This window comes from Pistacia vera, unplaced genomic scaffold (assembly GCF_008641045.1).
Source record: "Pistacia vera cultivar Batoury unplaced genomic scaffold, PisVer_v2 Contig65, whole genome shotgun sequence".
Lineage (NCBI taxonomy): Eukaryota > Viridiplantae > Streptophyta > Magnoliopsida > Sapindales > Anacardiaceae > Pistacia > Pistacia vera.
This window is the reverse complement of record NW_022196501.1, coordinates 396,142-419,166: the sequence shown is the minus strand read 5'-3', so window position 1 is coordinate 419,166 and position 23,025 is coordinate 396,142. Positions and strand designations below refer to the sequence as shown.

The following is a 23,025-nucleotide window of genomic DNA, read 5'->3' as shown; positions in this document are numbered from 1 at the left end:
GATGATGTGGGTTGCAGCGGTGGCTGTGTGGGCTAACTTATCAACGTTCTATTTCATTGGCCTAGCGATTTCAATACCCCTTGGATTTAAGTTGGAAGCTTTATGCCAAAGTGAGACAATGCTAATGTAATTTGTTCATTATTCACTTTCAATTAATATTCATCTTTTGTGCTTATTTGATACAGGGCTTGTGGATTGGGTTAACCTGTGGCCTCTCTAGCCTAGCCATCACTTCTTTATGATTACTTGTGTAAAAACTGTACCAAGTTGGACATTCTGTGAACAGATCAGGAAATGAAATACATGTGATTTGATGAGCCTTTAATGATGCAGTTGCAGTATCAGATTGTAGAGGCCAGTTGTATACAACAAAATAGAGATTTGCAGAGGCCAAGTTGCAATTGGATTTAAGGAAGGTAGTTTGTTACAGTCTACAAAACAAAAAAATTGTTGGTCACTGTACCATTGTAAGGTCTAAAGGAAATTGTGTTGTTAATTGATGATGATCACCACACTCTTGTTAGAGGGTGGTGATCATCATCAAGAAGGAGAACAGAGCAGCTGCAAGGTATGGTGGAAGAAAGTTTTGAAAGTACAAGAAGCCAAGATTGTTTTCCCTACCCATGATTCTTACTAATGTATTTATTACAGAATCACTTCGGTTTCGTCATGTTTGCCAGTCATCTTGGCAAATTGAGCTTGCCGGAGCCACCCTCGCAAATCCTGGGCTGTTGTCACTGGTTCGCTTTCAGGTTAGTCACCCTTGATTCATCAATCTTTTTTTTTTTTTTTTTTTCCTTTTCATCATACTTCTTTGTTGATTCATTTTCTTTCCTGTTCTTGATGTAGACAGGTTTAAATGGAGCTCTTGAAACACTTTGTAGTCAAGGATTTGGTGCTAGATTATACAAAATAGTGGGAATATATATCCACAAGCATATTGCTTTATTTCATTCTTCTTATTCCTGGCCCGTTTGCATATGGCATTCTACGAAACATTTTGAGGTTTCTTCAAACACAATCCATTGTGTTGCCATTGGTCTTGATCTCAGTTCTACCAATAGGCACTTGTTTTGGTGTTGCATATTGTCACGCACTTAACTTCTTTGCTAAGTTCGTACGGCCTTAACTCGTCGGAAATAAGTTAAGCAGCCTAACGCTCACACAAACTCACAGGCTAAAAGTATATAAACGAGAGAGAAGTATAGAGAAAATATAAACTCTGTATTGATGGAATTCAAGTTATGAACTTTACATGGTGGAGTTGCCTATTTATAGGCTCAAGCTCCTCAAAGTAAATGTATGGGCAAGCATTGGTGCAGCCTTGGAAACGAAGCTCGTGGGTGGCGAGCTTTTGTGCAACCTTGGAAACGAAGGTGCTTAGTCGTCGAACCTAGCTGCTGAGTCATTAACTTAGCTATTAAGTTAACTTAGTTCTTAAGTCTGCTTCACCCTGAAGTATACTTAATCAGTAAGCAACGTGAACGTGCAACATGCTTGAGTCGGCAAGCAGGCTGGTCGTGACATTCTCTCGCACCTAATGCTGCGACGCCCTCGTCGCACTATCCTTATAGCGCAGGATTGAGTCTTGGAATTGCCACAATGAGTCTTCGGTCTCCTAACTGGCCCCAGTATCGGGAAGTCCCTTCCATTTGATGAAGTACTCCCGGTAATTTGGCACTCCTCGTCGGTGAATGACTCTGTCGGCAAGTATTTCTTCAACTTCCTTGTCAAAGGATGTTACAACAGCTGTTGGTGCTCGTTTAGAAGCTCCTCGGGATGGTCCTCTGGGTCTTCGTGAAATGGCTTCAACAAGCTTACATGAAAGACCAGGTGTATCTTCAGTTTCGGAGGAAGCTGGAGTCGATACGAAACTTTGCCGATGCATTGTATCACTTGAAAGGGCCTTTCATATTTGCGCACGAGGCCTTTGTGCACCTTCCTTAATGTCTTGAACTGCTGGGGCAGTAGCTTTACGAGAACAAGATCACCTTCTTGGAACTCGACGTGCCTTCTTTTCTTGTCGGCCCACTTTTTCATTCTCTTTGCTGCCTTATGTAGGGCTGCACGAGCAAGTTCAGTTTGTTCGTGCCATGACTTGGCTAACCTGAAGGCTACAGGGCTCTTCCCATCATAGCGTGTGGCTAGGGAAAGAGGTGTGTTCGGTTGTTGTCCCATGATGATCCCGAAAGGACTTTTGTTGGTTGCCTCGCTCCGCTGCAAGTTAAATGAGAATTGGGCTGTGTCAAGGAGCTTTGCCCAATCCCGTTGGCTAGCGCTCACATAGTGCCGCAAATAGAGCTCTAACAGTGCATTGACACGCTCGGTTTGACCATCAGTTTGGGGATGAAAGCTGGTCGAGAAGTTTAGGTTTGATCCTAGCATCTTGAATAACTCTGTCCAAAATCTCCCGGTGAACTGAGGATCTCGATCATTGACTATGCTTGTTGGAATGCCCCATAACTTGATGATGTTATGAAAGAAAAGCTTGGCTGTCTCTTCCGCTGTGCAATCGGTGGATGCGAGGATGAAGGTGGTATACTTGCTAAACCTGTCCACAATGACTATGATGCTTCCGGACCCCTCGGACTTTGGCAAACATGTGATGAAGTCCATTGAGACACTCTCCCATGGTCTCTCAGGCACGGGTAATGGTTGTAGTAAGCCTGCCGGTTGCTGTTGCACTACCTTGTCTTACTGGCAAACAAGGCATGTACGCACATACCCCTCAATGCTATCCTGCATCCCAGGCCAATAATAGGCAGAATTTAAGAGAGCAAGAGTGCGTCTCATACCTGGATGGCATGCCCACAAGGAGTCTTGACACTCCTTGATCAATTCTTTCCTCAGATTGTCCCATCTCGGGATGTAGAGGCGGTTGCCTTTGGTGTAGAGTAAGCCGTCAGTCAGCCAAAACCTCCGGGTTTTCCCTTCTTCTACCAAGGCAATGATGTTTCGAGCCAATGGCTCATGCTGGAGTCCCTGCTTGATTCGCTCAGCCAATGCGCTTGTGACTTGACTGATGCTCGCCAACTCGGCCTTGCGGCTTAATGCATCTGCCACCACATTGGTCTTGCCCGGCTTGTACTCCAAGATATAATCAAACTCGGCAAGAAAATCCTGCCATCGTGCCTGCTTCGGACTCAACTTCTTTTGGTTCTGAAAGTAGCTCGTTGCGACGTTATCTGTCAAAGTAACAAACTTAGACCCAAGCAAGTAGTGTCACCATACTCTAAGGCAATGGATGATGGCTGTCATCTCCTTTTCTTGCACGGTGTAACGCCGCTCGGTCTCATTAAGCTTTCGACTCTCGTAAGCAATCAGATGCCCATTCTGCATGAGTACTCCCCCGATGGCAAAGTCGGATGCGTCTGTGTACACTTCATATGGCTGAGTATGGTCTGGCAAGGCAAGCACAGGTTCCTTGCTGATTGCAGCTTTCAATTCTTCAAAGGCGGCTTGACACTCTTTAGACCAGTCCCACGGCTTGCTCTTCTTGAGTAAGTCTGTCAACGGGGCTGCCTTTGCTGAGTAGCCTTTGATAAACCGGCGGTAGTAGTTTACTAATCCAAGGAAGGATCGTAACTTCGGCACTTTGGTGGGTGTTTCCCACTCTTGAATGGCCTGCATTTTGTTATCCTCCATCATAAGCTGCCCATCCTTGATCTTGTGACCCAAGAACATTACCTCCGGCTTGGCGAAAGAGCATTTCTCTTTCTTGATATACAGCTTGTTGTCCCGCAAGAGTTGGAACACTTCCCTGAGGTGCAGCATGTGCTCCTCCCAAGTTTTGCTATACACCACTATGTCGTCTAGATAGACGACCACGAACCGGTCGAGGTACGGATGGAATATCTTATTCATCAAGGTGCAAAATGTGGCTGGTGCATTTGTTAGACCAAATGGCATAACCAAAAATTCATAAGACCCATACCTTGTAACACAGGTGGTTTTTAGCTCGTCGCCTTCGGCTATGAGCACTTGATAGTAACCTGACCGCAGATCCAGTTTGGTGAAGTAGCGGGCATGCCCCAGCTGATCAAAAAGATCGGCAATCAAAGGAATATGATAGCTATTTTTAACAGATACCTTGTTTAGTGCTCGGTAGTCTATGCACATGCGCAAGGAACCATCCTTCTTCCTTTGAAACAAAACTGGTGCGCCATAGGGAGCTTTAGAGGGCTTGATGAACCCTGCCTCTAGTAGTTCCTGCAACTGCCTCCTTAGTTCCGCCAGCTCGGGTGGTGCCATACAGTAAGGACCCTTGGCAGGTGGCTTGGCGCCTGGTTCCAGCTCAATCTGATGGTCTACCTCCTTTCTAGGTGGTAGTTCCTTTGGCAGCTCGTTTGGTGAGACATCAACAAACTGCTTGAGTACTTGTGCTACCTCCCGGGGCACTGCCTCTGGCGGGATTGGCTCCTCGTCGTCATATTGGTTAAGGATGACCAAGTAGCTTTCCTCTTTCTTCTTGATGCCTTTCTTGAACTGCATAGCTGAGAGTGTTGCTGTCTCCGGCTTGGTAGAGCGGCTAGTAGGCAACACACAAGCTTGTTCCCCGTCCATGATACACATGGTGTTGGTTGATGGCAAGGGAAATGCCTTGACTTGTTCCATGAACTCCAAGCCAAGGACAACTTGGTAGTCATCCATCGGTGCAACTGAGAAATCCAAGTAGCCGGACCAAGTTCCCATCGTGGTTTTGACCTGTCGAGCCACTCCATGTATCGGTTGTGCCACTGAGTTGACTGCCTTGATGGTGCCTCCACCTCCTGAAGCCTTGATACTTAGCCGACGTGCTTCACTTACTGAGATAAAGTTATGCGAAGCTCACGTATCTACCATGGCTTTGGTGGCCTTCCCATTGATGGCCATATCAACATAGAGCAACCCTTTAGCTTGGGTTTTTGGTGCGGACTGAATCCCATTGAGTAGTTGCATCGATCCCATATGTGCCCCATCACTATTGCTTTCGGCTGGCTTGCCCTCCTAATGCTTGGCTATGAGGGAAGTAAGAGCTTTCTTCTCCGGACAGTCTTTCACCCAATAAGGCCCATTGCAAATGAAGAAGTTGTTGTGGGGTTTGTTGGAGCCCTTGTCCAAACGTTTGCCCTTGTCTTTACCTTTGGATGAGGAGTAGTCTTGGCGGGTGTCTCGGTTGCTCTCTTTAGATTGCCTCCTGTCTCCCGCACCTTTAACAAAGCTGCCCTTCTTATATTTGGATTTGCCGGTGTATTCTTTTTGGGTGCTGTAATCAATCAAACTTTCAGCAACTGCTATGGCCGTGGCAAGATCTTGCACTCCTCGACGCCGTAGCTCTGTTTTCACCCATGATTGCAACCCATCCATGAAATCGAAGAGCGAGTCCTTGTCGGACATCTCCGGGATCTCCAGTATCAAGTCGGTGAAGTCCTTGATATAATCACGGATCGTTCCTGTTTGCTTGATCCTTCGCAAGCGAGCTCTTGCCTCATCCTCGGCATTCTCTGGGTAAAACTGCCGTTTAAGCTCTCTTTTAAAATCATCAAAAGTAGAGATAGTGCAAATACCTTTTTTGATATCTCCTTCTTGTCTCCTCCACCACAACCTTGCGGTGTCTGTGAGATAGAGGACTGCAGTTTCAATCCTCGAGCTTTCCTCCGTGACGCCTATGGCCCCGAAGTACTTGTCTAGTCCCCACAGGAAGTTGTCAACCTCTTGTGCCTTGCGTGAGCCACCAAAACTTCTAGGCCTTGGGACGTCAATCCTTTGGCTTTCAATGACGTTGCTGCCGGTCCTTGCAACCATGCCGCGCTTGCATCGCGCTAAATCAGCTTGCACCTCGTCTAAACGAACAAGTGTGCTGTTGATTTCTGTTTGGAACACATGACAGGTTTTGGCAAGCTCCCCTACGAACTCCTCACGGATTCTCCCCATTTCAGTCCTGAGTGACTCTTCCATTTGAGGCAGCATGGCTTTCACGACAGTGTGGGTTTCGGTAACCTCCGACTTTAGATCATCCACTCGATGATCTAAATCCTCCGACTGCGTGCTCACCCTTTCTTCTATACGAGATAAGCGTGAGTCAAAACTGGAAAGAAAATCTTTGGACTTACCTCTCTGCCTTGAGGGGTTGGGGTTGGGGTCGACTTTCTCCGAACGACCACGTTCTTGGGAAGTCTCCATCTCCGCCGTCTTGGTTCCTTTCGAAGTGACAGTGTCTTTTGCCATTGAATGAAAACGGAGGTTATGCTAACTGAGGCTCTGATATCACTTGTCACGCACTTAACTTCTTTGCTAAGTTCGTGCGACCTTAACTCATCGAAAATAAGTTAAGCAGCCTAACGCTCACACAAACTCACAGGCTAAAAGTATATAAACGAGAGAGAAGTATAGAGAAAATATAAACTCTGTATTGATGGAATTCAAGTTATGAACTTTACATGGTGGAGTTGCCTATTTATAGGCTCAAGCTCCTCAAAGTAAATGTATGACTAATCTATGTGCTTCAGGATTAAGAAACCCTAGGTGGCAAGCATTGGTGCAGCCTTGGAAACAAAGCTCGTGGGTGGCGAGCTTTTGTGCAACCTTGGAAACGAAGGTGCTTAGTCGTCGAATCTAGCTACTGAGTCGTTAACTTAGCTATTAAGTTAACTTAGCTCTTAAGTCTGCTTCACCCTGAAGTATACTTAATCAGTAAGCAACGTGAACGTGCAGCATGCTTGAGTCGGCAAGCAGGCTGGTCGTGACAATATGCTTTAGTTCACTGGACATCACTCGTTTCAAGGGAGCTGCATTGGCAGCTTAAATTTTATTATGGCTACAACTCTTCTGTTAGCGATTTATGTACTCCGTGCAAAGAAGTTTGAGCATACATGGGAAGGATTTTCTTTTGAATCATTCAGTTTCATCTTAACAGACTTAAAACTGGCCTGCCTTCTGCGGCGATGGTTTGTCAAATGAGTTAGGAGCCGCAAATTCCAGTCGCACTAAAAACGCCATGGCTGTGACACTCGAGCTCTCTGTCATCCTTGCTCTTTTAGTTGGTCTTGCATTAGTCTTTGGTCATGACATATGGGCTAAACTTTTCACTGACAGCCTTGAAATAATGAAGAAATTTTCCTCTTTCACACCTTTTCTCGCAATCTCAATAAGCCTAGATTCTGTGCAAGGCGTATTGTCAGGTTTGTATTATCAAAATTTTCAACATTAAATGAGATTTATACATATATCTTGTATTATATCCATAGCAATAAGTTTGTATTTCCATTTTGTTAATGCAAATTAATGAGCTTCTGATGCATGGGTGGCAGCATTTGACTGTGTGGGCTAATTTTGTTGGCTCTGTTGGTTCTACTGGAGAGTGATGAAGAAGAGAGATTAAGCAAAGGAAAGAGATGGCAGCAACATGAAATGAGTGCTCTGTTTTTTATTCATAGAATAAGGATAATATATACAAAACTAGTCCACTGTTCCACCTAAAACAACCTAATGCAGTGGATAATTTTACACATTTGAATTTGAAACAAACATATAACTAAAGCATGTCTTAATCACAACTGAACCCAACTAAACATGTCACAAAAAACTTCGCAATAATTCATCAAAAACAGTAGCTTCAACCACTGCACCCGTAACAACAACTTGAACACTTGGCGCTAAAAAACAATTTGAAACTTTAACTGAATATTTCTGCATTTCCAGCAAATTATCATCATCTTTAACACTCCTCCTTGATAATCTTGCTGGAAACACCAAGTTTGAGTCTTAAATTCTCAAACTTGGCTTTGGATAAAGCCTTGGTCATGATGTCCGCTACCTGGTCTTCACCCCTGCAATGGATCAATTTAATTTCTCCATTACTTTTTGCCTCTCTCATAGCATGAAACTTAATTTTGATGTGGTTGGTTCTGCCGTGTAAGATAGGATTTTTTGCCATTGCCACAGTTGATTGGTTGTCACAGAAGATCACAGTTGGACTCCTCTGTGTTTGCCTCAAATCCTCCAAGATTTTTCTAAGCCATATGGCTTGGTTTATGGCAACAGCAGCAGAAATGTATTCTGCTTCTGCTGTGGACTAAGCTATGGTGTCCTATTTTTTGGATAGCCAACATATAGCACCTGAATTCAAGAAGAAGGCATAGTTGGAAGTACTTCTCTTATCATCAATGCATCCAGCCCAATCATTGTCAAAATATCCAACAAGCTGAAAATTTTCAGACTTCTTAAACCATACACCAAGATCAGAACTTCATTTAATGTATCTCAACACCCTCTTGGCTGCCTTGAGATGAACTTCACTTGGGTTGCTCATGAATTTAGAGAGAAGACTTGTTGCAAACATAAAGTCAGGCCTGATGGCTGTCAAATACAATAGACACCCAATCAACTTCTATAAATTCCCTCATTAATCTTCACAACCCCATCATCTTTGCTCAGCTTCAAGTTTACAACCAGTGGAGTGTCCACTGGTCTGCACCTGTCTATGTTGAACTTGTTTAGGACTTCATTAGCATATTTTCTTTGGCTAACAAATATCCCATGTTGAGATTGACTAATCTCCATTCCAAGGAAATAAGACATTTCCCTTAGATCAGTCATTTCGAACTCATTATGCATTGCTTTCTTAAATTCTTCCAACTGAATTGGACTGCTTCCCGTGATTAGCAAATCATCTACATATAGTGATACAATAATGAACTCCCCTTCCAGTTCTCTCACATACAATGTGTGTTCATTTGGACTCCTGATGTATCCCAAACTAATCAAGTAATCATTGATTCTACTATACCAGGCTCTAGGGGCCTGTTTTAGGCCATATAATGCCTTCCTCAACAGATAAACTTTGTTCTCTTGCCTTTCTAATTCATATCCCTCCGGTTGCTCCACATAAATTTCTTCATTGAGCCAACCATTCAAGAATGTAGACTTGACATCTAGCTGATAAATCCTCCATTCAAATTGGGCTGCTAAAGCAAGGGGAAGTTTGATTGTATCATGCCTGGCCATGGGTGCAAATGTATCTGAGAAGTCTATTCCAAATTGATGAGCAAACCCCTTGAAAACCAACCTTGCTTTATGTCTATAAACCGATCCATATGTATTTAATTTTCTTTTGTAAATCCATTTAACTTGGATCACTTTTTTGTTTGCTGGTCTGTCTACCAATTCCTAGGTGTCATTCTTCTCAATCATGCTTAACTCCTCCTTCATTGCATTCCTCCCAGTATCTGACTTAGCAGCTTCATTGTAATTTGCAGGATCAAGTAAGGCTGCATTACACCTTTCATAAACCTCTGCCAGAGGTCTGGTACCTCTAACTGGAATATCTTTATCTGAATCTGTCCCCTCTTGTTCATCATTTTGGCTCACTGCTAGATCTGTCAATTGCCCCCTTGAATCTTCTTCAATCTTATTTTTCTCCCAGTTCCATACACCATTTTCATCCACTTTCACATCTTTAGTGATGTGAATTTTCTTAGTTTCTGTAACATAAACTCTGTAAGACTTGGATTGCCCACTATAGCCAATGAAGATTCCAATCATGGCTTTGTCATCCAACTTGCTTCTCCTAACTGCTTGGATAAGTGCACAGCATATACTTTCAAAAATTCTCAGATTTTCCACCGTAGGCTTCACCCCATACCAAGCCTCATATGGAGTTTGATTAACTAAGGCCTTAGTGGGAAGTCTATGGAGCAAATAGACCCCGATGTTCACTACATCTGCCCAAAAGGACTTGGGCAATTTCTTCTTAACAACCATGCACCTAGCCATTTCCATAATAGTCCTATTTTTTCTCTCACTGACTCCATTTTGTTGTGGAGTATAGGGACTGCTAAATTGATGTTTAATTCTAGCCTGCTTGCAAATTGATTCAAACTCATTTGAAGTGTACTCACTCCCATTAGCACTTCTCACTGTTTTGATACTAAGGCCAGTTTGGTTTTCAACTTGCAGCTTAAATCTCCCAAACACAGCTGCAACTTCATTCTTTTGTTTCAAAAAATAGATCCAGCACATCTTAGACCAATCATCAATGAACAAGACAAAGTATTTTCTCCCATTCAATGAAGGTGTCTTCATAAGTCCACACACATTTGTGTGGATAAATTGGAGTTTCTCAGCAGCTCTCCAAGCTTGGTTTATGGGAAAGGGATGTCTACTCAACTTGCCAAGTTGACAAGTAGCACACACAGCCTTAGCTTCTTCAATTTCTGGCAGATTATGGACAATGTTTTTGGTATGAATTTCTCTAAGACCATGGTAGTTGAAATGGCCAAATCTCTTGTGCCATATTTCAAACTCATTTACTTTAGCAATATAGGCTTTAGGTTTTGGTTTTTTCAGCCTAATAGGGAAGCTTTTTCCCATCATTTTATCCTTCATTAGTTCACTACCTTCACTGTCCAGAATTGTGCAAGATTGGTCCTGGAAATGCAGGACATAATTATTTTCTTACACTAAGTAAATTATGACTTATTTCTGGCACATACAAGACATTAGGAATCAGTTTAATACCTGACCTTGTCTGCACAACAACATCTCCTTTCCCTTGGACATCCACAAACTCTCCATTTCCAACTTTAACTCTGGAGTGGTATGCCCTATCCAGGTTGACAAAATCTTGCAAGTTTGCTGTCATGTGGTTGGTGCAGCCACTGTCTATTAGCCAAGATCATTGCAAACCTGAGCTGCATAGCAAGATGCCATAAATAATTGCACAGATTCTGAATTTGGCTGCTGATCTTCAACAATTTGGGCTTGCTGTGGTGGCTGGTTTGGCTTGTTTTTGCAAACTTTTTCAATGTGGCCAAATTGCTTACATGCTCTACATTGAAAGTTTGGTCTGAACTAGCACCTCTTCTCGGAGTGGCCCTTCTTCTTATAGTGAGCACACGTTGGAAAACTCCCTTATTCCACCTGATTTGTTCCACTGATTACTTGTTTTCTTCTTCCCTTTCTTATCTCCAGCAAACCTCTTATTTCCTCTATGAACAGCTTTGCCTTTAAAGCCTGCCACCATTGCACCCTTACTTGAACCCTCTTGTTTCAACAACCTCATTTGCTCTTAAGCTTGTAGAGCATGCAGCAGTTCAGTGAGTGTGATCTGTGACAGATCTTTACAGTCCTCAAGTGATGAAATCTTGTACACAAACCTCTCGAGTAGGCTCACCAATACTTTCTCCACAATTCTTTTGTCCGTCATTTCCTCACCTAACAATTTGATTTTATTCACCAACCTATCCACATACTCTTTTACTGATTCTGATTCTTGCATCTTTAGCATCTCAAACTCCCTCCTTAAGTTCAATACTTGCATATTCCTACTTATATCACTACCACCAAACTCCTCCTTGAGCTTGTCTCATGCTTCCTTGGCTGTCTCATATGCCATGATTCTTTAAAAACAAGTTCAGTTATAGCCGCATGGATATGAGACAAAGCTCTCGAAGCTTTAGTAGCTTTCTCCTTGTGAAGCTTGATTTGATTCAACGTGGGATTTGGTCCCAATGCAGGTGGTTGCTTGTTCTCTTCAACATACTGCCACAGACCTAGTCCCCTTAGGAAGGTCTTCATTTTGACAGCCTACATGTGGTATTGTTCACCATTGAAGATTGGAGGAGTAAGAGAAGCTATATATTGTGCCATCGGATCAAGCTGTTTGGGGTTTGACAAAAGGTTTCACCGTAACAGAGGTTGAGAAGTTGGATATGAAGAGGTGAGTGTATCAGGCCCTTTAAGATCAATTATAGCTCTGATACCAATTGTTGGCTTTGTTGGTTCTACTGGAAAGTGATGAAGAAGAGAGATTAAGCAAAGGAAAGAGACGGCAACAACATGAAACAAGTGCTCTGTTTTTCATTCATAGAATAAGGATAACATATACAAAACTAGTCCACTGTTCCACCTAAAACAACCTAATGCAGTGGATAATTTTACACATTTGAATTTGAAATAAACTTATAACTAAAGCATGTCTTAATCACCACTGAACCCAACTAAACATGTCACAAAAAACTTCACAATAATTCATCAAAAACAGTAGCTTCAACCACTGCACCTGTAACAGCAACTTGAACACTTGGCGCCAAAAAACAGTTTGAAACTTTAACTGAATATTTCTACATTTCCAACAAATTATCACCATTTTCAACAAATTTCATTGGTATGCCGGTTGCAATACTGCTTGGATTTAAGTTGAAACTTTATGCTAAGCTGAGTTCATTATAGAAAACTTCTTCATGACTTCCACTCTTTCAATTGATTCATTTGATATGATAGGTTTATTTTGGAATAGTGTTTGTGGATTGGGTTGCTTTGCGGGCTCTCCAGCCAAGCCAGAACCTTATTGATTACATTGTGCAGAAATTGGAATAAAAATTGACATTCGTGTACACTCATCAGAAAAACAAACCTTAATTATTGTTTAACCATAAGTTTCCTTATTGAACAAGAAGAGAAACAAACCTAATTACATAGATTCTTAGTAAAGTCTTAAGATCCAGATGATATTTAAACACTTAACTCTCAATGCTCAAATACTCAACCAATTACGGTAGTGTTTTTTGTTCAGGTAAAATCAGATCAACATAAAATCCTGATCCTTGTCATTTTCTACCACAATACATTATCCAAGCATTATATGGATAGAAGCAGTTGTTATATGTGAAGCCTTATGCGATGTCATTTTAACTTTTGTTTGCACTTCATCCTGACCGTTGGTTTGGTGAAAGATCTGACGGTTGAGAACATAAGTTTGGTCAAACCTATAAAAGCTGAGGTCTTCTCCATTCGCGACACACACACACACTCTCTCTCTCGATTGAAATCTCCCAAACTACTTCATTAGGGTTCAAGATTAGGGCTTTGTGTGTGTGTGTAAATCTGTCCATTGAGTTGCATTTCTTAGTGGTGTTGGAAACCATTTGCTGTGTTCTCTGTTTGGGTTGTAGGTTTATCATTTTAGTCAAAAGCCGGGTTAGATCTTGATGAGGAATCTTGTAAAGGGTAGAGTCATTGAGGGTTGTAATTGTTCTTGATCATAATAGTAAGTGCAGCGAACATCTATATTCTAGAGCTCAACATGGACGTAGCTTGTTCAATCTTGAACAAGTGAACCACGGTAAATACTGTGTGTTGGATCTGATTTTACTTTGCGTTGATTGATTGTTTGGTTGATGTTTGCTTAGATTTAGTGAGAGGTATTTAAAACAGTGACATCAGAGCCGTATTTTAGGGTTTCTTGGTTTGGGAATTTCAATTTTAGGGTTTCTCATAAACGAATTGAAATTTAAGGGTTTCGAAATCTTTTAGGGTTTCTCTATTAATTAGTCCCGTGAAAGTCCTAAAGTTCCAAACATAGTTAGATCCCTCTAAAATCCTCAGCAAATCAAGTCAATTAAACACAATCTTGATTTTTTAGGGTTTTGTTTCCAAACTAAAAAATTATGAGTGTCACACGCATGGTGATTTCCCAATACGATGGGAAAACAGATTTCAACACTTGGAAAAAGAAAATGAAGGCCTTGTTATCCCACAACAAGGTTGGAATTGCACTGGAGAAAGATGAATCCAAATGGCCAGAAGAAAGGAAAAAGAAAAAAGCAGAAGTGGATGAAGAAGCGTACAACCTGATCATTATGAACCTGTCAAACACCGTGCTTCGAAAGGTGGATGGTGTGGAATCTCCAATTCCACTCTAGGGTAAACTCGAGTCTCTGTATGCTCTTAAATCTGCCCCTAATTTAGCTTTCTTGAAAGGCGCTTTATTTTCATATAAGATGGACTTAGCTAAATCCCTAGATGACAATCTGGATGAATTCCTACCCTAACCCTAAAAGGTACTGACCAAGAATTAGGAGATTCAAGCCTAGCTATGATCCTATTTAACTCACTACCAGAAGAATACTTAGTGGTAAAGAATGCCCTCCAGTATAGTGGGACAATACCTAGTGTGGACCTGATTGTCTCTGGACTAAAATCTAGGGAATTAGAATTAAAGATTCAGAAGCGTATTGGTAGCAATTTGTTTGTGAAAGGGAAATTTGATGTTGGACAATCTAGTAAAGAGACTGGAAAAAACCATCAGAGAAATGTAGGCCCTAAAAACAAAAAGAACAGTAAAGGGAATGGTAGAACTAAGGGGGAATCTAGGAAGTGTTTTTTTTTGTAACAAAACAGGACACCTCAAGAAAAACTGCTATGAATGGATTAAAAAGAACAAACAGGCCAACACCGAAACAAACCTAGCTAGCTCTAATAGTAACCTAGAAACATCAGAAGCCTTTACCATTTCTAATACATCTAGAAGCAATGAATGGGTGCTAGATTCAGGCTATACATTTCACATGAGCCCTAACAAAGACTGGTTTCAAAGACTTAGAACTGGGGAACAAGAAACAATATTCATGGGGAATAACCACTCCTGTGAGGTTCAAGGAATAGGGGATATAATCATTAAGTTGAATAATGGTAAGTTAGTATCACTAACTAGGGTTAGATATATACCCGAACTGAAACATAACCTAATTTCCTTGGGAACCTTAGATGAATCAGGTTGTTCTTATAAGGCTCAAAATGGTTGTATGGAAATCTACAAGAATGGGAATGTGTTAATAAAAGGTTTCTAATTCTACTTTACTTTTACTAATATATCTGTTGCAGTAAAATGGCACCTGAGATTAGGCCATATAGGCCAAAATGGTATGAATGCATTGAAACTGCAAGGTTATTTTGGTAATGATATTGTAACTACTTTAAACTTCTGTGAAACCTGTATCCTTGGAAAATAGCATAGAATGAGTTTCCACAAAGGAACTCATCTTGCTGCAAACTGTCTAGACTATGTACATGTAGACCTTTGGTGTCCTGAAAAGGTAAAGTCACATGGAGGGAACATATACTTCCTTTCCATTGTGGACGATTACAGTAGGAAGGTATGGGTATACCTTCTCAGGTCTAAGGACAAAGCGCTAACAAAGTTCAAAGGTTGGAAAACTTTAGTAGAAACACAGTTAGATAGAAAAGTCAAAACCCTTAGGACTGATAATGGGTTGGAGTTCTGTAACTTAGAGTTTGACACCTACTACATAAATCAGAGGGTGCAAAGGCATAGAACTGTCAGGACAACCCCACAACAGAATGGGATTGTAGAGAGGATGAATAAGACTCTTCTAGAAAGGGTCAGGTGTCTTCTGTTCACTGCTGGGTTGCCCAAGACTTTCTGGGGAGAAGCCCTAACTACAACAGCATATTTGATAAATAGAAGCCCATCTAGTTCAATAGGTTTCAAATGTCCTGAAGAGAAATGGTCTGGAAGGAGACCAAACCTTAAACACCTAAGGGTCTTTGGGTGTGCAGCATATGCACATACCAGAGAGGGTAAGCTTGAACCCAGGTCCCTAAAATGTGTCTTCTTAGGGTACCAGGAAAGGACTAAAGGTTATAGGTTGTGGGAGAGAGATGTACCAGGAGTTAGGATCATAATCAGTCGTGATGTAGTCTTTAATAAGGTCACATTTCCTTGCAAAGTTTCCACTAACAATGCAGGTAACTCAAGAATAGATCCTGAATTGCTTGATCCAACAGAGAGATCCCAGTTTGAGGTGGAGCCACAAAACCTGATAGAACAATCAGAACAACCTGAAGCCATGGAACCACAAAGTACCACACTGTTAAACATTGGGGACTAATATGAAGAAGATGATCAGCCTGAGAACAACGATGAAGACCAGAATGAGAACTTGGCAGACTACCAGTTGGCTAGAGACAGATTCAGAAGGGAGATAAGGCCCCCAAACAGATACAGTTATGCTGATTTGATCTACAGCCCTGGTTGCTGGGGTAGAAACACTGAGGTCTGAACCAGAGACATATCAAGAAGCTGTGAGTACAAAGGACAACAAGAAGTGGCTGGAAGCCATGAAGGAGGAGACGATATCCCTAAGACAGAACAGAACAGAACATGGACTTTGGTCTCAAAACCTGCTGACCAGAAACTAATAGATTGCAAATGGCTCTACAAACTAAAAGAAGGCCTAACAAGCTCAGACCCTCCAAGATACAAAGCCAGATTGGTGGCAAAGGGCTTCACACAAAGGGCAGGTATCAATTTTACAAAAATTTTCTCTCATGTGGTTAAGTTTAAAACAATTAGGCTTATGCTAGTTATAGTGACTCATTATGACTTAGAATTGGAACAGTTAGATGTTAAAACTGCGTTTTTACATGGTGAATTTGAAGAGAGAATAAATATGAGTCAACCAATGGGGTTTAGGGATAGAAACCTGCCTGATCATGTTTGTCTACTGCACAAGTCCTTGTATGGACTCAAACAATCCCCTAGGCAATGGTACAAGAAATTTGACTCATTTATAGTGGGAATTGGGTTCATTAGGAGTGCATATGATAACTGCTTTTATTTTGCCTGTTCTAATAACATGCCAATGTATTTACTGTTATACGTACATGACATGTTGTTAATAAGCAAGTCCAAACCTCAAATAGATGAATTAAAATCAAAATTAAGTGCTGAGTTTGAGATGAAAGATCTAGGGTCTACAAAAAGGATATTAGGGATGATGATTGATAGGAATAGAAAATCAAATAGACTGAAGCTTCATCAATTTCCATATCTGCAGAAACTGATATCTAGGTTTGGTATGACTGATTCTAAAACTGTAAATTTACCTCTAGCTGGACATTTTACATTAAGCAAACTGCAGTACCCCAAAACTGATGTAGATAGGATTAAAATGGAAAAAATCCCTTACTCTAGTGCCATAGGATCTATGATGTATTCAATGATAAGCACTAGACCTGATTTTTCCTTTGCAATATCTCTATTAAGTAGGTTTATGTCAAATCCAGGAATAGAGCACTGGGTTGCCTTAAAATGGTTACTTAGATACATTAACACTACAACGCATGTTAGATTAGATTATTGCAAAAGAACCCCTGCACTTGATCTTGTTGGGTATGTGGACTCCGATTTTGTAGGAGATCGAGATTTGAGGAAGTCCACCACTGCTTACTATTTTACCTTAGGGGGAAATTGCATCAACTGGAAATCCCAGCTTCAACCATTGGTGGCACTGTCCACAACAGAAGCTGAGTATGTGGCAGTAACTGATGCATTCAAGGAGGCAATATGGCTAAAAGGGATTTTGAAAGAGGCAAACTTGATGGATGGCCCTATGACTGTGTATTCTGACAGTCAAAGTGCCATCCATCTAAGTAAAAATCCGGTATACTATGAGAGGACGAAGCATGTGGATGTCAAGTACCACTTTGTTCGAGATCAAATCTCAAAGGGAAGTCTAAGCATACTGAAAATTCCAACTGAAGAGAGCCCATCTGATATGGGAACCAAAGTTGTAACAGCAGCAAAGTTCAAGCACTGCTTGAACATTCTGCACATCAACTGAATTCAAAGAGCTAAGAAGGAGTATGAGAATTGCTTGCTGCACCTGTTGGTTGCTGTCCAAGGAAGGAATAAGGCTTCAAGGTGGAGATTGTTATATGTGAAGCCTTATGTGATGTCGTTTTAGCTTTTGCTAGCACTTCATCCCAACTGTTGGTTTGGTGAAAGATCTGACGGTTTAGAACATAAGTTTGGTCAAACTTATAAAAGCTGAGGTCTACTCCATTCGCGACACACACTGTCTCTCTCTCTCTCGATTGAAATCTCCTAAACTACTTCATTAGGGTTCAAGATTAGGGCTTTGTGTGTGTGTGTAAATCTGTTGTAAATCTGTCCATTGAGTTGCGTTTATTAGTGGTGTTGGGAACCTGTTGCTGTGTTCTTTGTTTGGGTTGTAGGTTTATTATTTTAGTCTGAAGCCGGGTTAGATCTTGATGAGGAATCTTGTAAAGGGTAGAGTCATTGAGGGTTGTAATTGTTCTTGATCGTAATAGTAAGTGCAGCGAGCATCCATATTCTAGAGCTCAACGTGGACGTAACTTGTTCAATCTTGAACAAGTGAACCACGGTAAATACTGTATGTTGGATCTGATTTTACTTTGCGTTGATTGATTGTTTGGTTGATGTTTGCTTAGATTTAGTGAGGTATTTACAACAGTAGCCAAGCATTTTGTGACTGTAAAGCAACATGATCACAGTAACCCTTATTACAACTTTAAAATAGTAAGATTTTTATCTTACCATTGACTTTGGTGTATCAGAAACAAAAATAACAAGCGAATTGCTTTAATCCATCTTTACTTTGCTTTTAAATATAATTTTTCCTGTAATCACATTGATAATTTAAGAAATGAAAGAGAATATTTACCCTTTTTACACACAACGTAGGCAGACAAACATGACATATTTAATATTTTTTCCAATTAAGTTTGTAGAAAGCTTGTATTTCCATTTGTGAGCCGAATCATGCGGGACAGATTGGCAATAATCAAAGCTGTATTCATATCAAATGGTCTAAATAAACCTCACCCTCATCCTCGTCATCAAGATAATCAGATCAGGTAACGTAATTACTGCATGCTATTTACAGAAGATGTGATAAATAATAATTTTATTTAATGAGCTACGGTAAACAAACCAGTCCTCATCAATCAAGTTTCCTCTTCCTTCTCGGCGGTGGTCGGACAGAGCCTAGGTAATGTATTTCAAACTGGCTCTATCTCAGTAATGCCAAAATCCCCGGAATTTTTCAATCATAAATTTCAAATCTGTCAAGAGTTTGTTTGTTTCGATGAATATAAAACTTTTATGTGAGGGAAGAGGGACGATGAAAACAAGAAGCACCAGGAAGGCTAGTTATTTGTACAGGTCAACATTATTATTTGTACAGGTCAAGATTAAGTATCGAGTGGAAAACTAATGTAAATGTTTCTGTTCTTATGTTATTTGTACGGGTTCTTAATTACTCAAACTTTACTGTTATTATATTTAGCCTTCCTTTTGTCTTGGTTTAAAACTATTCTATTGTTCCACTTATCGACTATATGTTCAAAAGGAATGACTTGTTTTCAGTGTGTCCAGCATACTATCAACTCATAAATCATAATGGCCCCAGAAGACACCACTGCAGAGAGAAGAACAACACTCACAGAAGTGACAGCTGACCCTCCTCCATTCTCAGAGGTTGATGATGATAATAATGGAGAAGAAAACACGAGAAGCTGGTGGAAGAAACTTTGTGACATGGAAGAGACCAAGAATCAACTCTTATTTTCATTACCCATGATTCTTACCAATCTTTTCTATTACGTCGTAACCTTGATTTCTGTCATGTTTGCTGGTCACCTTGGCCACCTTCAGCTTGCCGGAGCCACACTCGCCAACTCTTGGGCCTTTGTTTCTGGCTTCGTTCTCATGGTAAACACTCTTATCTCTTCACCCTGATACAATGTATATCCTGAGTCGGAGTCAGTGAAACCGATATTGGGACCAAGGTGTAATGTTCAACGAATAAGAAAACCGAACTTTCAGAAAAATAAATTCAATGAAAAATTAAGTGTAAACTGTAAAATTTAACAAAGGGAGTAAAAAATAATAAAAAAAAATATCTAAAATTTGTGATAGATCCGCCCTCACTTCATCTACAAGGCTATATTTTAACGCATCTTGAAAAATGCAAACTGTTATAAATTGTTTATTTAAAAAAAAAATAATATTCTACGAATATTATAACTTCTTGTTTTTTCTCTTCGTTTAACCTGAAACTTATCAAATTATTTCTTATTCTATTATGTTCAGTCATAGTTAAATGTTCTATTTCAGGTCTTCCATTTACCTGGTATCTATCTATCCATATATATATATATATTGATATGTTTTCTTTCCTTGTTATTTTAGACTGGATTAAGTGGAGCACTCGAGACACTTTGTGGCCAAGCATTTGGTGCCAAACAGTATAGATTGTTGGGGATATATCTACAAGCATCTACCATAATATCATTCTTCTTCTCACTTATTATATCAATTGTTTGGTTATATACCGAATCTATTCTCATTTTGCTTCACCAAGATCATAATGTTTCAAAACAAGCATCTCTATACATTAAATACCTTATTCCAGGACTGTTTGCTTATGGATTTTTGCAAAGCATATTAAGATTTCTCCAAACCCAATCAGTTGTCTGGCCACTGGTCTTCTTCTCAGCTCTACCAGCAGGAATTCATTTTGGCGTCTGTTATGCTTTAGTTCATTGTACATCCTTGGGTTACAAGGGAGCGGCACTGGCAACTTCAGTTTCATTATGGATATCGGTCCTTTTGTTGTCGATTTATGTCCTTGTTGCAAAGAAATTTGAACATACATGGGAAGGATTTTCTCTTGAATCATTCAATTTTATCTGGACAACCTTAAAGCTAGCCCTGCCCTCTGCAGCAATGGTTTGGTAAGTGTGCCCAAATCTCCCATGTATCACGGCCTCACTTACTTTATGTAGAGATGATCTTATTTATGGCCTCTTTTAGATGAATTCATGAATGTGGAAAATCTTCATCGTTTAAAGAACATGCGTGAATTCATGAATTCTTCATAACCGGTTAGTCAGTGATCTCTACACTTTTGCAGCTTGGTGAGCTTGGCTTTCGAGATTCTAGTGTTCTTGGCTGGATCTATGCCAAAACCGGTACTAACTACTTCCTTGGTTGCAATGTGGTAATCTTCAGTGGTTCTTTTTCTTTTTCTTTTCTTTCCAGAAGCATTTTGGTTCTACACTGATCAGTGATAATTTAAAATTTCCTATAATATTTGTTCCTTTTTTTTGGTAATTTTCAGTATTAATACAGAAGCCATAGCCTACATGATTACCTACGGTGTTAGTGCAACTGCAAGGTCAGTCAGTGACAAAAGCTCCTACGTTGTAATTTGTGTTTCCATAATCTTTAAATTAAAAGAGAAAACCTGTGTTTTGTGATAGCACGAGAGTGTCAAATGACTTGGGTGCAGGAAATATCAAAGGAGCTAAGAATGCCATGGTTGTGACGCTCAAGCTCTCTGTCATGCTTGTCCCTATATTCATTCTGGCTCTAGCCTTTGGCCACACCACCTGGGCTAGCTTCTTCAGCAAAAATCCTGAAATAATAAAGGAATTCTCCTCTTTAACACCTTTTCTCATGATCTCAATTGTTCTAGATTCTGTGCAAGCTATATTTTCAGGTAATCTGTATCATCATTTAAATTTTATGTTGATGAAATGTAAACATATATATACAATACCATATCTATATTTGCATGCATCAAATTTTTAGGGGTGGTTAGAGGATGCGGGTGGCAGCATATAGCATTGTGGGGTAACTTGGCAACATTCTATTTCATTGGCATGCCGATCGCCGTAATTCTTGGATTCATGTTGAAGCTTCACGCTAAGGTGAAGTAGTTAATATGTTTCATGAGAAATTACTTCCACTATTTCATTATAATATTTCAATTTATTTTGGTACAGGGTCTGTGGATTGGCTTAATATGCGGCCTCTTCAGCCAAGCCACCACTCTCATATTCATTACTTTCTGTCGAAAATGGACTCAAATGAGCATTCCCATTAACAGATCAAGACAAGAAACCTCAATTGTTGTTTAACCAAACTTCCTCGCTCTATGGTTATAGTAAACATTCATCTGTGTAGAGACAAAGAAAAGTTTGATTATTTTCCACTTCCCAATCCAAGACTTTTCAATTACAAAGGCTACATTAATATTTGTGTGCTGCAGTACTGAGCAATGGGGTCTAATTTTAGCACATATTTGGGTTCTGATTTTTTTTTTTATATAAGATCAGTGATTGTTTCTGTTTTTTCAGTAGGAATGAATTTCATAACAAGTAGGTAATTGGACACTTTCCATGAAGTCATTTTCTATGGCGTGATTGTATTGGGTTTCATGAAAATGGGTTGTTAACATGAATATAAGAGTCTTTTTGTTGTCAATGGGCCAATGAATAGAAGCCCAATAGTTCTCTTGTACACAAAAGCTTAAATAATTTGTTATTGAGCGAAGCTATTGACACCCGTTAACGGAGTAAAGAAGCATTGTTCTCATTTTAAATTTTTAAAATTAAAATTTTTGTTTATGATACACCAAAATTTTTATAAATGCCCCTTATTTTATTTTTTATTCTTTAAAAGAGTTAAAATTCTAGATAATTACATTAAAAGTTTAGAAAAAAGTTAAAACTTAAAAAAAAAAAAAAATCTCACTATCCCCAGAATATGATATAGTCAAACACAATATATATATAATATATATATATTATATATATATATTATATATATTATATATATATATATATATATATGAAAAGAAAATGATAAAATTATATGTGAAGCAATTAAACATGAACAATTTTGTATTTCTTGAACTAGATATCTCATTGAATCTCTTACTTCATCAACTATTTTTTTTTTGTTCTAAAAATGATTTGAATAGCCTAGTTAGTAATTCAATATTATTCGCGAACCAATGGATCATTTGCGAATATATGCCGCCATTATGTGAATTATTCCCGTATTAAGTTTTTATCGAATTTTTAAACATATTTTTCACCGTTTGCTAACATACCCGTAAAATTCCCGTACCTTTTTTTGCCGTACCCGTATATTTGAAATGCTATATAGATTTTAACCAAATGGTCTATGAAAAATGCTAAAACTAGGATTGATATTGCCGTATTTTTCAAAACGTTATTGATAATATACCGTATTAAACCTGTACGTATTTTTTTCGTATCCGAATTTTATGACCGTATTTTTAAAATGTATATGACAATGTATCGTATTAAACTCATACCGTATTTTTCCATATCCGAATTTTATGACAAATTTTTCAAACATATTTTTCACCATTTACCGATCATACCAGTAAAATTCCCGTACCCTTTTTTTGTGTATCCGTATTTACTAACTATGGATAGCATCAAAAAATTAAGGTTTATGAGATAATAATAGAGTGTAAAAAATATTTGTAAGGAATAGGAAATTAAAGTTAATTTTAATAATTTAATTGATGGATAAAATTGTCGTTATAATTTTTATTTTCTAAAGTTAGGCTTTTTTAGTCTGTTAGGGAGGTGCCAATA

The 23,025-nt window shown here is 39.6% G+C and overlaps 1 protein-coding gene and 1 pseudogene across 1 annotated transcript; both read left to right on the top strand.

Annotated features, from left to right (window-relative positions):
- Window positions 1-502: 502 nt before the first annotated feature.
- LOC116111748 lies at window positions 503-12,364 on the top strand (annotated as a pseudogene).
- A 6,642-nt stretch (window positions 12,365-19,006) lies between these two features.
- Window positions 19,007-21,687, top strand: LOC116111747 (protein DETOXIFICATION 18-like). The gene is made up of 7 exons (XM_031397893.1): window positions 19,007-19,318; window positions 19,799-20,343; window positions 20,523-20,609; window positions 20,730-20,786; window positions 20,872-21,110; window positions 21,203-21,321; window positions 21,397-21,687. Exons 1-7 carry the CDS (start codon window positions 19,007-19,009, stop codon window positions 21,529-21,531), a joined length of 1,494 nt encoding a protein of 497 aa, XP_031253753.1. The 3' UTR covers window positions 21,532-21,687.
- The last annotated feature ends 1,338 nt before the right edge of the window (window positions 21,688-23,025 follow it).

Bases quoted from the DNA above. Each gene is read 5' to 3' on its own strand.
- LOC116111747 (XM_031397893.1), top strand. From the start codon at position 19,007: ATGGCCCCAGAAGACACCACTGCAGAGAGAAGAACAACACTCACAGAA. The intron at 19,319-19,798 runs GTAAACACTCTT...TTGTTATTTTAG, and splicing joins TTTCTGGCTTCGTTCTCATG to ACTGGATTAAGTGGAGCACT. The intron at 21,111-21,202 runs GTAATCTGTATC...TCAAATTTTTAG, and splicing joins TGTGCAAGCTATATTTTCAG to GGGTGGTTAGAGGATGCGGG.